This window comes from Ranitomeya variabilis, chromosome 5 (genome assembly GCF_051348905.1).
Source record: "Ranitomeya variabilis isolate aRanVar5 chromosome 5, aRanVar5.hap1, whole genome shotgun sequence".
Taxonomy (NCBI): domain Eukaryota; kingdom Metazoa; phylum Chordata; class Amphibia; order Anura; family Dendrobatidae; genus Ranitomeya; species Ranitomeya variabilis.
Window position 1 is genome coordinate 122,788,362 of NC_135236.1, and position 15,724 is coordinate 122,804,085.

At 43.6% G+C, this 15,724-nt stretch overlaps 1 protein-coding gene across 6 annotated transcripts in view; it reads left to right on the top strand.

Annotated features, from left to right (window-relative positions):
• Positions 1-15,724, top strand: part of BLM (BLM RecQ like helicase) — a 54,715-nt gene that overhangs the window by 22,013 nt on the left and 16,978 nt on the right. For all 6 annotated transcript variants that reach the window (XM_077263167.1, XM_077263172.1, XM_077263170.1 and 3 more), the window contains exons 9-12: positions 10,697-10,815; positions 11,735-11,848; positions 14,890-14,988; positions 15,503-15,651. In XM_077263167.1, the coding sequence (XP_077119282.1) occupies positions 10,697-10,815; positions 11,735-11,848; positions 14,890-14,988; positions 15,503-15,651 (481 nt within the window). The remainder of the gene's footprint in view (positions 1-10,696; positions 10,816-11,734; positions 11,849-14,889; positions 14,989-15,502; positions 15,652-15,724) is intronic.

Here is a 15,724-nt window from a genome sequence, read left to right on the forward strand (position 1 = left end):
CATAGAGGGAAATCAGTATTGTCTTCATCTCCTAACTGTTGCGCATCCATCACCTCTTCCTTCTCGTCCTTTTCATGGGCCTTCTCCATTTGTTCTTCCCATGGCAAACGTCTGTGCGACAACAGACCTGAACTTATAGATACTGTAAACCCTAAAGGTCCTCCTCTTCCCCGAGTACCACCTCCTCCTCACCCACACTATTTAAAGTGTGCTCCAGCATGTAGATGACAGTAATAGGGATGCTGTTGACGGCATCATCACCGCTAACCATCTTAGTAGCCATTAAGAAAACGTGCACAATGGTGCAGAGGTCCTTCATATGTATCCACTACGCAAGTGTGAATTGCACCACGTCCGTACTGCATTGTGCCAGGCTATGAAAAATGTCATGCTGCACCAGGCCTCGGCGCTGCTGCCAGAGTTGCTGCAATACGTGCAGAGTTTAATTCCACGGTGTGGTCATATCGCATATCAACTGGTTAACCATTAGTCCGACAGTGGTTTCTGCAGCAGCGCATCCAGGCTGGGACAATGGCGAATTAATTGCTGTACCATGAGGTTAATGATGCGAGCCATGCAAGGCACATGTGTAAGGTAGGGCCTCCACCAGTTTTGCACCGTTATCGCACACAGCCTTCCCTAGCTTCGGGTTGAATGTAGACAGCCACTGCTCAAACTCTGCATGGATATCTGTCCACAACTGTTGTATGACTGCGATCTCCAAGGCATATTAATGTAAACACTCCCTGATTACGGTGAGCCCTGGCATCCCAGTACGGAGGTGGGGGAGGGATTCTTTCTGCAGTGTTGGAATGTGTGTTTAATTAAGGCAGAGGTTGAGGCCGCAGGTGAAGGCCCTAGAGGAGGTGGAGGAGGCAGTGTGTAGTGGTTTATTTCTCCATCCTCAAGCGCCCTGCAAGCCTTGGGGATTGCAAGACTTGTGGAGCAGCCCCTTCCCCGACTGCCCCCACAGCCACCATAGTCACCCAGTGCCCAGTCATCGAGATGCATCTCCCATGTCCATGCTTGCTCGTCCAGGTGTCATTGTTGAAATGCACCCTAGCAGACATAGAATTTTTCAGGGAACAGGTGATGTTGTCCGCGACTTGTTGCTGTAGTGCAGGCACATCTTTCTTAGAGAAGTAACGGTGACTGGGCAATTGGTACTGGGGGGACTGCGACGGCCATCAGCTTTTGGAAACCGTCTGTATCCATAAGGCGGAAAGGCTGCATTTCTGTTGCCAACAGATTGGAGTAGCCATGCAATAATCATAGAGATCACAGGCCATGACTCATACAGAAATAAGCGCTGTGATCTTGGTTGTGAATAGCTCTCAGCTGACCCCTGTTGTTCAGACAATGACACGATTGGGCGACGAATCATCTGAGCAGGTCGCAGGCTGTTCACAATAATTAGTTCTCAGAAAAGTAATAGTGAGCGTAAGGCTTATCCATGTCCAGATTAGAACACATGGAATATGTGTGTATCCTTCCGTACGATCACTGCTAACTCCACGATAACCCTACACTCCTCGCTGCCAACAATTTTGTTTTTAAGCCAATAAATAAATACAGGCCGATTGGACGCCATTCTTCTTTTTGAGGTTCACACCATCAGGGTGTTCCATCCCCTCTCCCTCAGAGTAGCAGTCATATGCCGGCCCCCAGGCTCACCCACCCAGTTCCTTGACCACCTTTCTGCGTTGCTGCCACACTTTGTCCTCAGAATTGACAACCCTGGGAGACTTCAACAGCTCCACCTCCCCAACTGCATCCCAGCTCCTATCTCTGGCCAATTCTAGTGGCCTCTCACAGGCCTCTCACAACTGTCAAACTCTGAGACACACAAAGACGGTAACACCACTGACATGGACTTTGTCCAGCTCAGTTCAATCTCCTACCTAGATGACTCACCACTTACCCTTTGTCTCCCATGAAATTAGGAGTATAACCACAACTTAGACATTTTTAGGTGCTCCCTAAAAACATATTTGTTTAGGGCGGCCTATCACGTTCCCTAATCAAAGATATATATATATATATATATATATATATATATATATATATATATATATATATATATATATATATTCTACTATATAATTGTCTAAGGGTACTTCCGCCTGTCCTTCTGTCTGTCGCGGTTATTCGTTCGCTGATTGGTCTCGCCAGCTGCCTGTCATGGCTGCCGCGACCAATCAGCGACGCGCACAATCCGGAAAAAAATCGCCGCTCCTCACTGCCCGGCGCCCACATGCACCCCTCCGGTCACCGCTCACACAGGGTTAATGCCGGCGGTAACGGGCCGCGGGTAACACACTGCGGGTAACGCACTCCGTTACCGCCGCTATTAACCCTGTGTGTCCCCAACTTTGTACTATGGACGCTGCCTATGCGGCATCAATAGTACAAAATGTAATGTTAAAAATAATAAATTTAAAAAAAAAAACCTGCTATACTCACCCTCTGTAGTCCGCTGAGCCGCTCGCACCGCCCGCCATCTTCCGTTGCAGGTTGCGGTGGGAAAGATGGTATGGCAGAAGGACCTGCCATGACGTCACGGTCATGTGACCGCGACGTCATCACAAGTCCTGCGCGCCTGCGCAAAAAGGACGTGACGTCACAGTCATGTGACCGCTACACGGTCATGTGACCGCGACATCATCACAAGTCCTGCACGCCTGCGCAAAAAGGACCTGACGTGACGTCACGGTCATGTGACCGCGCCGTCATCACAGGTCCTGCGCTCAGACCAACCCTGGGACCCGGAAGCTGCCGTGGACTACAAGAGGCCCTCGGAAAGGTGAGTATATGTTTATTTTTTATTTTTTAACCTGTGACCAACGTGGCTGTGCAATATACTACGTGACTGACCAATATACTACGTGGCTCTGTGCTGTATACTACACCACTGGGCAATATACTATGTAACTGGGCAACATACTACGTCGCTGGGCAATATACTACGTAACTGGGCAATATACTACGTCGCTGAACAATATGCTACGTCGCTGGGCAATATACTACGTCGCTGGGCAATATACTATGTCGCTGGGCAATATAGCTTATTTTCTACTTCTCTAAACATAATTTGCCTTCAAACTCAACCATACCCAAAAGGCTCATGCAGCCTTTATCTACCCCCATTTCCTCAAGATGGTTGTACCATTATTGTAAATAAGCACATGTAATTTTTGTCACCCCCACCTCGTTATAGATTGTAAGCTCTGAAGAGCAGGATCGTCATTATTTTGCTTGAATTGTTTGATTATCTTTAAACTTGGTAACTTTTGACTGTTTTATGGTACGTTCACATTTGCGTTGTGCGCCGCAGCGTCGGCGCCGCAACGCACAACGCAAACCGAAACGCAGCAAAACGCATGCACAACGCTGCGTTTTGCGCCGCATGCGTCCTTTTTTTCATTGTTTTTTGACGCAGCAAAAATGCAACTTGCTGCGTCCTCTGCGCCCAGACGCGGGCGCCGCAGGGACGCATGCGGCGCAAAACGCAAGTGCGACGCATGTCCATGCGCCCCCATGTTAAATATAGGGACGCATGCGGCGCACACCGCAAATGTGAACGTAGGGTTATATGAACTGCTGACTTGTAAAGCTATGCGGAATGTGTTTGATATATATAAATAAAGGTTGTTGTTATTAGTAGATTGAAGATGGTGAAGTTCAAGCTGTTAGCTTTGTCATGTGTAGGAGGAAAGAATCTTTTACGTGAGCTCAGCTGCACAAACGAGAGTTTGGAGTAGGATGAACACGACAGGCGGAGATGTTACGGTGGATTGAGAAAGATGGGGTGTGCTTGGTATGTAAGATCAGTCAAAAACAGCAGGCATGTCCAGTTCCTTATCAGCTGACAGGCTCTCAGTCCACCCCAACTCTAGGGAGTAAACAAATGGAGGTTCTTCGACTGGAGACCTGTGTGACAACACTTGCCAGGGTGAGGGAGGAGGAAGAATCAGATGTGGTTGATATGGTGGTTGGCGAGGCCCGCTAGTCTGCATTTTAGCACAGTGATGTTCCTAGAATAACGCGTGTTGAACACGCATGTGCCAGTTCATGCATGTAGTACTGAAATGTTTCATTTTTTTTTTTTTTTTACTCTACTAGTTCTTTTTTTAAAAAGTTGATAGCTAATGTGATTTTTCAGATTTTTGCCAGTCTAAAAAAAAGACCCAAGATAGGCAACCTCAGAACTGCGAATGCTGCTGTCCACTGCCAGAGTTGGGGCTCAGGATGCATTGGTTGCATAAGGCCGGGATCACACATACACGAGATACGGCCGAGTCTCGCAGGTGAAATCCCTCCTTTGGTGCCGGCACTTGGGAGCGGAGCGTGCCGCTCCATGTGTAGCGGCACGCTCCGCTCCGGAGTGCCGGTGCCAGAGGATGGATTTCACCTGCGAGACTCGGCCGTATCTCGCATATGTGTGATCCCGGCCTTACTTTGTCTACGTAACCTCCTCGTCTTCCTCCTTCTCCTCTGCTGAGCTACTCCGCTGCATGCCTCTGGGTTTACTCCAAGTGTGATCTACTACCTTATCGTCATCCTCTCTGTTCTCCCACTCCTTGTCCTGAGAGTCCCCCTCCCCTTCCTGCCTTGACAGCACAGTACAGTCCGCGGGCACCTCAAGTATCTGAGTCTCGTCACAAATGGATCACCTTCACCCAACGGGGTTAACGTCTGTTGACGAGGGTTGGTTTATGCTTGGACCCAACTTAATTCAGCCATGGATCAAACAGAAAACATTTGAGCATCGGTGCAGATGAATTCCTCCTCTTGACTCTGTGAGTCTTTAGAGTTCACTTCCTATGCGTATGGCATACAGTGTGTGAAGAGATCTGCAGACTCAGCCATCTGTGGTTCCCAACAGTCAGTTGGGCACTTGGAAAGTTGTGATGTGGGGGAAAAAAAAAAGGGTAATTGGGGTGCCACCACTGAGGACTGTACTGTGTGTGATAAGGTGGAGGAAGAGCAGCAGAGGCCACTTGATGCAGCGCTTGCCATCTACTGGAGCACATGTTTTTTCTGGCCCTCATGTACAAAGAGCACTGCTGTATATGGCTGCCAAAGAAAGGGAGCAGAGTTGCCCGTCCAGTAACAAGTTGTAAAAATGCTGCGCAATTGCTCACTGCAGCAAAACAAACAGACTTCTCTTCCCACATACCTGTCTCACAACCCTAAACAGCTCTTCCGAACTTTCAATTCTCTCTTGCGTCCACCAGCTCCCTCTCCTCTCATCTCAGTTGAAGACTTTGCCTCACAACCTGTGTACTTGACACAATAACAACCCATCTCATTCCAAACTTTACCACAGTCTTCATTACAAACCTAACCCACCTCTTTAACCTGTTATTAACAACTAATGTCTTTCCTCCAGATTGAAACATACCTCTATCACACCCATCCTCAAAAAGCCCACCCTTGACCTATTCTGTATGTCTAGCTTTCGCCCCTTATCATTTCTCCCCTATGCCTCCAAACTAGTGGAACAACACCATCCATTTTGAACTGTCCTCTAATCCCTGCTTTTGAAAGCTTAGGCAAGAGAAAAGATATGCATACCAAAAAAATACAACTTTACTTATAGAAAAAGGCACAACAGAGCAAGACATACATTTAAAAACCAAAAGACGGCACATGGCTAATAAGACACATGCACCCCCCCCCCCCCCCCCCAGGCAGTTGGAAACAAATACCTTAGAGCACTAAGCAAAATAGGGTATATCCATGAGAAAAAAAAAAAAATATATATATATATATATATATATATATATATATATATATATATATATATATATATATATATATATATATATATATATATATATATATGTCATATGAAAAAGTTTGGGCACCCCTATTAATGTTAACCTTTTTTTTTTTTTATAACAATTTGGGGTTTTGCAACAGCTATTTCAGTTTCATATATCTAATAACTGATGGACTCGGTAATATTTCTGGTTTGAAATGAGGTTTATTGTACTAACAGAAAATATGCCATCTGCATTTAAACAAAATTTGATAGGTGCATAAGTATGGGCACCTCACCAGAAAAGTGACATTAATATTTTGTAGATCCTCCTTTTGCAAAAATAACAGCCTCTAGTCGCCTCCTGTAGCTTTTAATGAGTTCCTGGATCCTGGATGAAGGTATTTTTGACCATTCCTGTTTACAAAATCATTCCAGTTCAGTTAAGTTTGATGGTCGCCGAGCATGGACAGCCCTCTTCAAATGATCCCACAGATGTTCAATGATATTCAGGTCTGGGGACTGGGATGGCCATTCCAGAACAGTGTAATTGTTCCTCTGCATGAATGCCTGAGTAGATTTGGAGCAGTGTTTTGGATTATTGTCTTGTTGAAAGATCCATCCCCTGTGTAACGTCAACTTGGTCACTTATTCTTGCACATTATTGTCAAGAATCTGCTGATACTGAGTTGAATCCATGCGACCCTCCACTTTAGCAAGTTTCCCGGTGCCGGCATTGGCCACACAGCCCCAAAGCATGATGGACCCTCCACCAAATTTTACTGTGGGTAGCAAGTGTTTTTCTTGGAATGCTGTGTTTTTTGGCCTCCATGCATAACGCCTTTTTGTATGAACAAACAACTCAATCTTGGTTTCATCAGTCCACAGGACAGCACGGTGGCGCAGTGGTTAGCACAGCAGCCTTGCAGCGCTGGAGTCCTGGGTTCTAATCCCACCTTGGACAACATCTGCAAAGAGTTTGTATGTTCTCTCCGTGTTTGCGTGGGTTTCCTCCGGGCACTCCGGTTTCCTCCCACATTCCAAAGACATACTGATAGGGAATTTAGATTGTGAGCCCCATCGGGGACAGCGATGATAATGTGTACAAACTGTAAAGTGCTGCGTAATATGTTAGCGCTATATAAAAATAAAGATTATTATTATTATTATCACTCTCCCATACAGCTTCTCCTTGTGCAAAGTGCGCTGTATTGTTGACCGATGCACAGTGACACCATCTGCAGCAAGATGATGCTGCAGCTCTCTGGAGGTGGTCTGAGGATTGACTGATCTCACCATTCTTCTTCTCTGCCTTTCTGATGTTTTTCTTGGCCTGCCACTTCTGGCCTTAACAAGAACTGTACCTGTGTTCTTCCATTTCCTTACTATGTTCCTCACAGTGGAAATTGACAGGTTAAACCTCTGAGACAGCTTTTTGTATCCTTCCCCTGAACAACTATGTTGAATAATCTTTGTTTTCAGATCATTTGACAGTTGCTTTGAGGAGCCCATGATGCCACTCTTCAGAGGAGATTCAAACAGGAGAACAACTTGCAAGTGGCCACTTTAAGTAGCTTTTCTCATGATTGCATACACCTGGCTATGAAGTTCAAAGCTCAATGAGGTTACAAAACCAAAAAAAGGGCTTTAGTAAGTCAGTAAAAAGTAGGTAGGAGTATTTAAAACAAGAAAATGATAAGGGTGCCCATACTTATGCACCTGTCAAATTTTGTTTAAATGCAGATTGCATATTTTCTGTTAGTACAATAAACCTTATTTCAATCCAGAAATATTACTGAGTCCATCAGTTATTAGATATATGAAACTGAAATAGCTGTTGCAAAAACCCAAATTGTTATAAAGAAAAAAGGTTAACATTAATAGGGGTGCCTAAACTTTTTCATATGACTGTGTATATATATACATATATATACATATGCACCAATAAACGCCAATCTGCTACCAGCTATACTCTCTGCACTGAGCAATAACTCGCAAATAAGTACAAGAATTAAACCTTGAGTCTCATATCCTAGACCCATTCACCCTGTGCAAGAAATCTCATTACACAAGATGCTAATAACCTGGATATTGACCCAAGGGTCCGGAAACGAGGTGTCACAAGACCCAAATAAAGTTTCGGTAGCCCAATAACGATGCTTGTGCTAATGCTAGTGCAGAATCCAGTACAAAACTACTACCCTCATCCACAAAGCACTCCATGGCTCAGCACCACCCTACATCTCCTCTGTGGTCTCAGTCTACCACCCTACCCGTGCCCTCCGCTCCACTAATGACCTCAGGTTAGCATCCTCAATAATCAGAACCTCCCACTCCCGTCTCCAAGACTTTACACGTGCTGCGCCGATTCTTTGGAATGCACTACCTAGGTTAATACGATTAATCCCCAATCCCCACAGTTTTAAGCGTGCCCTAAAAACTCATTTGTTCAGACTGGCCTACCGCCTCAACGCATTAACCTAACTATCCCTGTGTGGCCCATTCAAAAAAAAAACACAATCGGGTTCCTCGCATCATGTTCTCATACACTTTATGCAGTTAATAGCCCTCTGTGTCTGTACTGCTACATACTTAGGCTGTTACTGGTTCATGCAGCTTTACATGAACACCTGAGCCTTACACTATGGCTGGTCCAAATAACTAAAGCAATTGTTACCATCCACCTCTCGTGTCTCCCCTTTTCCTCATAGTTTGTAAGCTTGCGAGCAGGGCCCTCATTCCTACTGGTATCTGTGTTGAACTGTGATTTCTGTTATGCTGTAATGTCTATTGTCTGTACAAGTCCCCTCTATAAGTTGTAAAGCGCTGCGGAATATGTTGGCGCTATATAAATAAAAATTATTATTATTATAATGCTGGGGGGGGACTGGAGCCCCACGCGTATCGATGCTATAAGAGCGTCTTCATCAGGGGGAATGTAGAGTAGAAAGCTTGAGCTTGCTCTAATATAGCCGAATAATTAAGCAAGATAAATCTCACCTGTGAGGATGAGGCAGCGTACTGTCTCCTTTGTGGCATGCACGGACCGGCAATCACTTCCGGTTCAATAGGTTCACCCCACTGTGAATGCGCAGGAGGTCAAGTCTATGTTGCCAAGGCGAGCCGAGTAACGCGCGCAGTCCCGGCACAGAGTTGCCATCGTTACAATGACGCCGGATTAATCAGGAATTGCACCTGCACAAGTGTATCAGAGCAAGGAAGAGAGGTTTGCAACATTCAGAGAGCCCAATGATGAACGCCTGCACAATGAGACAGACCGACTAAAAAAGATATGTGTGTAACTAAGCACCAAAGGCGTACATACCATATGCAAACGAAAAATACCTTTAGTGGCCAAACAGCCTAGAATTGAGTGTCCATACAGTGCGACGACTACACTTAGAAGCATAAGTATGCATAGGTCAACATAGTTAAGGCCCCGTCTCACATAGCGAGATCGCTAGCGAGATCGCTGCTGAGTCACAAGTTTTGTGACGCAACAGCGACCTCAGTAGCGATCTCGCTATGTGTGACACGTACCAGCGATCAGGCCCCTGCTGCGAGATCGCTGGTCGTGTCGGAATGGCCTGGACCGTTTTTTGGTCGTTGAGGTCCCGCTGACATCGCTGAATCGGTGTGTGTGACACCGATCCAGCGATGTCTTCACTGGTAACCAGGGTAAACATCGGGTTACTAAGCGCAGGGCCGCGCTTAGTAACCCGATGTTTACCCTGGTTACCAGCGTAAATGTAAAAAAAAACAAACAGTACATACTCACCATCTGATGTCCGTCAGGTCCCTTGCCGTCTGCTTCCTGCTCTGACTGAGTGCCGCCGTACAGTGAGAGCAGAGCGCAGCGGTGACGTCACTGCTGTGCTGTGCTCTCACTGTACGGCGGCACTCAGTCAGAGCAGGAAGCAGACGGCAAGGGACCTGACGGACATCAGATGGTGAGTATGTACTGTTTGGTTTTTTTTGGTAACCAGGGTAAACATCGGGTTACTAAGCGCGGCCCTGCACTTAGTAACCCGATGTTTACCCTGGTTACCCGGGTGCTGCAGGGGGACTTCGGCATCGTTGAAGACAGTTTCAACGATGCCGAAGTCGTTCCCCTGATCGTTGGTCGCTGGAGAGAGCTGTCTGTGTGACAGCTCCCCAGCGACCACACAGCGACTTACCAACGATCACGGCCAGGTCGTATCGCTGGTCGTGATCGTTGGTAAATCACTATGTGAGACGGGGCCTTTAAAGCACAGGCGAAGGCAAGACACACACCAGGGGCACTAGGCCTATTATCAGGCCTCCTGATGAGCCAACTGGTGAAACACGTTGAGGCAACAATCTGAACATGTGTCTGGATAAATACATTTCTCTTCTTATCAAAGATGCTATATACTATATTCTATCTATGCACATTTATAGTGAGACTATTTGGTGCTTAAGGTGAAACTGGCTGATGCATCGAGCCCAGATTTTACACCATTATTCCGTTAATATATTGACTATATACTATCGGTCTACCTTTTCTACCTATAATATTATCAGCCTAGGGCTATCTAGGGTGCCAATGTTCACTGCTAGAGGCCAGACATTTAATCACTAAATAGGGTAATGTAGTATTTTTCCAGTTATATTCTGTATATTTCTATTTGAATACCATGCAGTACTATCTCATCCTATTATTGTGTGTAGTTGTGCAGCATTGGACATGTTTGATCCTTTTGTACTATGAAGACATTTTGTATATATCTGTGATTGTGTTTACAATTTTGAATATTATATACCCAGATTAGGGCACACCAGGGATTCCAGGGACAGCCACCAAGGAGCGGGGGCGCCATTGTTGAACTCTGTTAGAGTTTATTAACATTGTTTCTGTTTAAAGAATGTCATTTTTCAATTGATAATGATAAATATCTGAATTATTTCCAGGTGGCGGGAAGAGTTTGTGTTACCAGCTGCCAGGTTGCGTGTCCCCCGGTGTCACTATTGTCATCTCCCCCCTCCGTTCCTTAATAATTGACCAGGTTCAGAAGCTCACCACTCTCGATGTAAGCATTTGGTATTGGTCCTCTGTGTGTCTATCTATGACAGACCTGGTAAATTGAGTTGTAATAGTAAGGAGTAATTCTAGCCTACAAAATAGCCAAATAGGTAAAGTATGCAGATGTAATAATCAGTTTTATTTATGGTTTGCACAAAAAGGTGACATTATAGTATGTTTCCCTGTTTTGACAATCATGCCATTTTCAGGCCCAGGTCCAGAACGATGTTGAAGACACCTGATATTTCATTTACACATGGTTGCTTAGAATACATCATTGCTACTTACAATTTCATTTGGTTTTATTAGTGGTGGAAACGTGATATTCGTGGTTTAGAAAATCACTGTTCAAAGTTGCAAATATTTGGCGTCCTCCAATTAAGATTTTAATCTGTTGCTTTCCACAGAGAAAATATGTAGAAAATGTGACTGGAATCCAGTTTCATTGAGGGGCAGGATATTTGGGCATAAATCATCTAGTGTCTATATTTCACCTAAATAAGAAGGAAAACTCATACCCCAGTATAAATAAATATGTAAAATAGTAAACAATGATCAAGTAGATACAGTACAGATAAAAACAAAAACTACTTGAAAGGTATGAATGAAACCAAAAAATTGGCAACGATCAATAACAGTATTTTATTATATTAGAAATACCAAAAAATTGACAAACAAGATAAAAAAAACACAAAACTGAAAGACATGATATAAAATGTATGTGTTTTTTATCTCGTTTCTCAATTTTTTGGTGTCTCTAATATAATAAAATAATGTTATTGATCATTGCCAATTTTGTGGTTTCATTCACACCTTTCAAGTAGTTTTTGTTGTTTTCATCTCATGTCTATAGCTTGTATGAATTTAACGCCTCAAAAGACAAATAGACCTGATATTTTGTCATATTACCTGTTCTGTTCACCTAGATTCCAGCCACATATCTCACAGGAGATAAGACTGATTCTGAAGCTTCCAGCATTTACTTGCAGCTCTCTAAAAAAGATCCAATCATAAAACTGCTATATGTCACTCCAGAGAAGGTAATAATGTGTTCTGAATTGCCTGTAAAAAATTAAAAAAAATTGCATTTTAAGCATATTACATGGCGGTTTTTTTTTTGTTTGTTTTGTTGTTTTTTTTTTAAGTCCTACTGAAAAGCCAATTGAAACTCCAGAACTACCAATCTTATTTCAGCAATCAATCTTGTGATTTTTGTCATGGTGAGATATGTTGTCTATTCCATTGGCTTTTTAACTTCCCAAGCTGCCAGTATCGTGTGCTCAAAATCTGAGCATCAAAATTGCCCTAAAACAATGGGGAATTCTAAAAATGGTGTATAAAGTTACATAGGCATAAGTCACTAATGTATAAATACCCTTAGGGCCCTATTCATTATTGTACTTTTTGCATTTTTTGTCTAGCTTCTTGTGTATTTTTGCCTTTTTTTCACTTGTGCGTTAGTATTCTTTTTAATTTGTGCCTTTTTTTCTACAGTCTATTAAGTGTTTGCCTGTAGTTTTGTTTTTAATGTTTGACATTATGGGCAGCGTTTGGGCTTTCAGAATGTTTTCGGCAGATACATCAGTTGCCACTTACACTGTGTGCAGAATTATTAGGCAATTATTGATCAACAACTATGTTCTCAACCAACCCAAAAGACTCATAAATATCAAAGCTTAATATTTTTGGAAGTTGGAGTGAGTTTTTTTACATTTGGCTATCTTAGGAGGATATCTGTTTGTGCAGGTAACTACGGTATTACTGTACAGAATTATTAGGCAACTTAATAAAAACCAAATATAATCCCATCTCACTTTTTCACCAGGTAAACTAGTATTACTGCACAAAATTTAGAAATAAACATTTCTGACATGCAAAAACAAAACCCCAAAAATTAGTGACCAATATAGCCGCCACCTTTCTTTATGATGACACTCAACAGCCTTCCATCCATAGATTCTGTCAGTTGCTTCATCTGTTTACCACCATAGCCTCCCAGACACCTCCCAGTTCCGAGAGGTGGACTGTTTTCCCTCCCTATAGATCTCACATTTTATGAGGGACCACAGGTTCTCTATGGGGTTCAGATCAGGTGAACAAGGGGGCCATGTCATTATTTTTTCTTCTTTGAAACCTTTACTGGCCAGCCACACTGTGGAGTAGTTGGAGGCATGTGATGGAGCATTGTCCTGCATGTTTTTCTTGAACGATACCGACTTCTTCCTGTACCACTGCTTGAAGAAGTTGTCTTCAGAAACTGGCAGTAGGTCTGGGAGTTACTTCACTCCATCCTCAACCCGAAAAGGTCCCACAAGTTCATCTTTGATGATACCAGCCCATACCAGTACCCCACCTCCACCTTGCTGGCGTCTGAGTCGGAGTGGAGCTCTCTGCCCTTTACTGATCCAGCCTCTGGCCCATCAAGAGCCACTCTCATTTCATCAGTCCATAAAACCTTTGAAAAGTCAGTCTTAAGATATTTCTTGGCCCAGTCTTGACGTTTTAGCTTATGTTTCTTGTTCAAAGGTGGTCGTTTTTCAGCCTTCCTTACCTTGGCCATGTCCCTGAGTATCTCCAGTAATGTTGCAGCTCTGAAATATGGCAAAACTGGTGGCAAATGGCATCTTGGCAGCTTCACGCTTGATTTTCCTCAATTTGTGGAGTTATTTTGCGCCTTTTTTGCCCAACACGCTTCTTGCAACCCTGTTGGCTATTTGCCATGAAACGCTTGATTGTTCGGTGATCACGCTTCAAACGTTTGGCAATTTCAAGACTGCTGCATCCCTCTGCAAGACATCTCACAATTTTGGACTTTTCAGAGCCCGTCAAATCTCTCTTCTACCCATTTTACCAAAGGAAAGGAAGTTGCCTAATAATTAAGCACACCTTATTAAGGCTGCGTGTCCACGTTCAGGATGGCCGGCGGTATCGCCGGAGCGGCAAAGCCGCTCGGCGCTAAGCCCCGCCCCCTTCTGGGACGCGATGATGCCGGATGTGTTAACTGTACACATCCGGGATCGTCGCACCCCTCCCATAGGGCCCTGTGTTATGCCTTGCATGGACGCTGCGTCCCCGCAAGGTGAACGGACATGCTGCGATCTGAAAAGACGCGCAGCATGTCCGGAGTCGCAGGCCCGCCGCGTGCGGGTTTCCACGCATAGTGGACACGGGATTTCAAAAAATCCCCTCCACTATGCTGGAACATCTGGACGCTGCGTGTTTGACGCTGCAGCTCTGCGCAGCGTCAAACAAGCAGCGTTTACTGACCGTGGACACACACCCATAGGGTTTTGATGTCATTAGACAACACCCCTCCTCATTACAGAGATGCACATCACCTGATTTACTTAATTAGTAGTTGGCTCTCAAGCCTGAACAGCTTGGAGTAGGACAACATGTATAGAAAGTATCATGTGATCAAAATACAACTTGCACAATAATAATGCACACAGTGTATGCACAGAAATTTTCCAACTTTTTAAAAATATACTCTAGTCCCCCACCCCCACTGCAGAGAATACATGTATAGCTGAAATTATGGGTCAGATTTTGCCACAATTTGATTTTGTGCAAAATTCTTGAACCCCGCGCTCAATTTTGAAGAATTTAGAACAAAAAGAACGCCAATAAATACCAGAAGAGAAAAAAATATAAAATTTTTGTACTGAAATAATACAAAATTCAGACAGAATTAGAAAGATGAATGAGTTGGACAAATCACGAAATTAATACTTTTTTGTCTTGCAGAAATTCAGTTTTTGGGCATTGTCTCACCATGATGTCCCATTTTTAATTTAAAGCCAGCTTTAAGATCAATCCAAGAAAAGATGGGGCCAACTTTACATTTGCAGTGTACTGGAGTTGTAGCAGTACAAGTACATGGCAAGATCAGCCAGACGTACAGCTACACGTTGTTTTTGTCCTTTCTCAGCAATAAGGGCATCTATGCGAGAAATGTGGTATTCTAGTGGTTGTTCTAATACTAAGTAAATACATAAATTATATTAAGGGCCCAATTCATCATTTACGAGGTTTTTAAGTCACTCTTCTTTTTCTTTTTTCTTTTTTGTCTGTACAAAAGGTTTGCGCAAGCCCCAGACTTATTACCACAGTGGAAAATTTGTATGAGCGTCAGCTGCTGGCACGATTTGTCATTGATGAGGCTCACTGTGTAAGCCAGGTAAGCTGTTCTGTGCTCTGACATATTTTGGTAGTAAGTGGGTTGTTCCATTATTAAGATTATCAGTTTGTAACAAAAAAAAATTAATTATTGCACTAATATTGTACTCCGGACTGCAAGGTGACCAATGCCTTCACAGGATCGGCACTGTAACCAAGAACTGCTGCACCCAGCCTCTGTGTTTAAGCTGTAGTAAGACATGCTCTCCATGTTTAGAATACAAATGGGGAAAAAAAACATTTTTAATTTGTTTTTTTTTAGAAGTTTGAAATCAGCAGAACGTATAATTCATTTGTATCTAATACATTGTGAGGAATGTGTGAAAACACTTTAGAAAGGATGTCAAAGCTTAGGAAAGAGGTTCTTTTTTTTACCTAATATGGCTAATTTTAATAATGGAATATCAAGAAATATTGATACACACACTGAAAAACCTTGTATAACTTTCAATTTCTTAACGCGGCTAATTTTCTTCTTTTTTTCTTTTACATGTTGCATTTTTTACTTCTAACAGTGGGGCCATGATTTCCGTCCAGACTACAAAAGGCTCAACATGTTGCGTCAAAAATTCCCTTCTGTACCAATGATGGCTCTTACAGCAACTGCAAATCCCCGTGTCCAGAAAGACATTCTCAACCAGCTTAAGATGACCAGACCTCAGATGTAAGAATGGCATGAAGTGGATGCTATGTGTTAGTCTATGTAAAGAGAGCGTCGCCTGTCCTGTACCCTACTC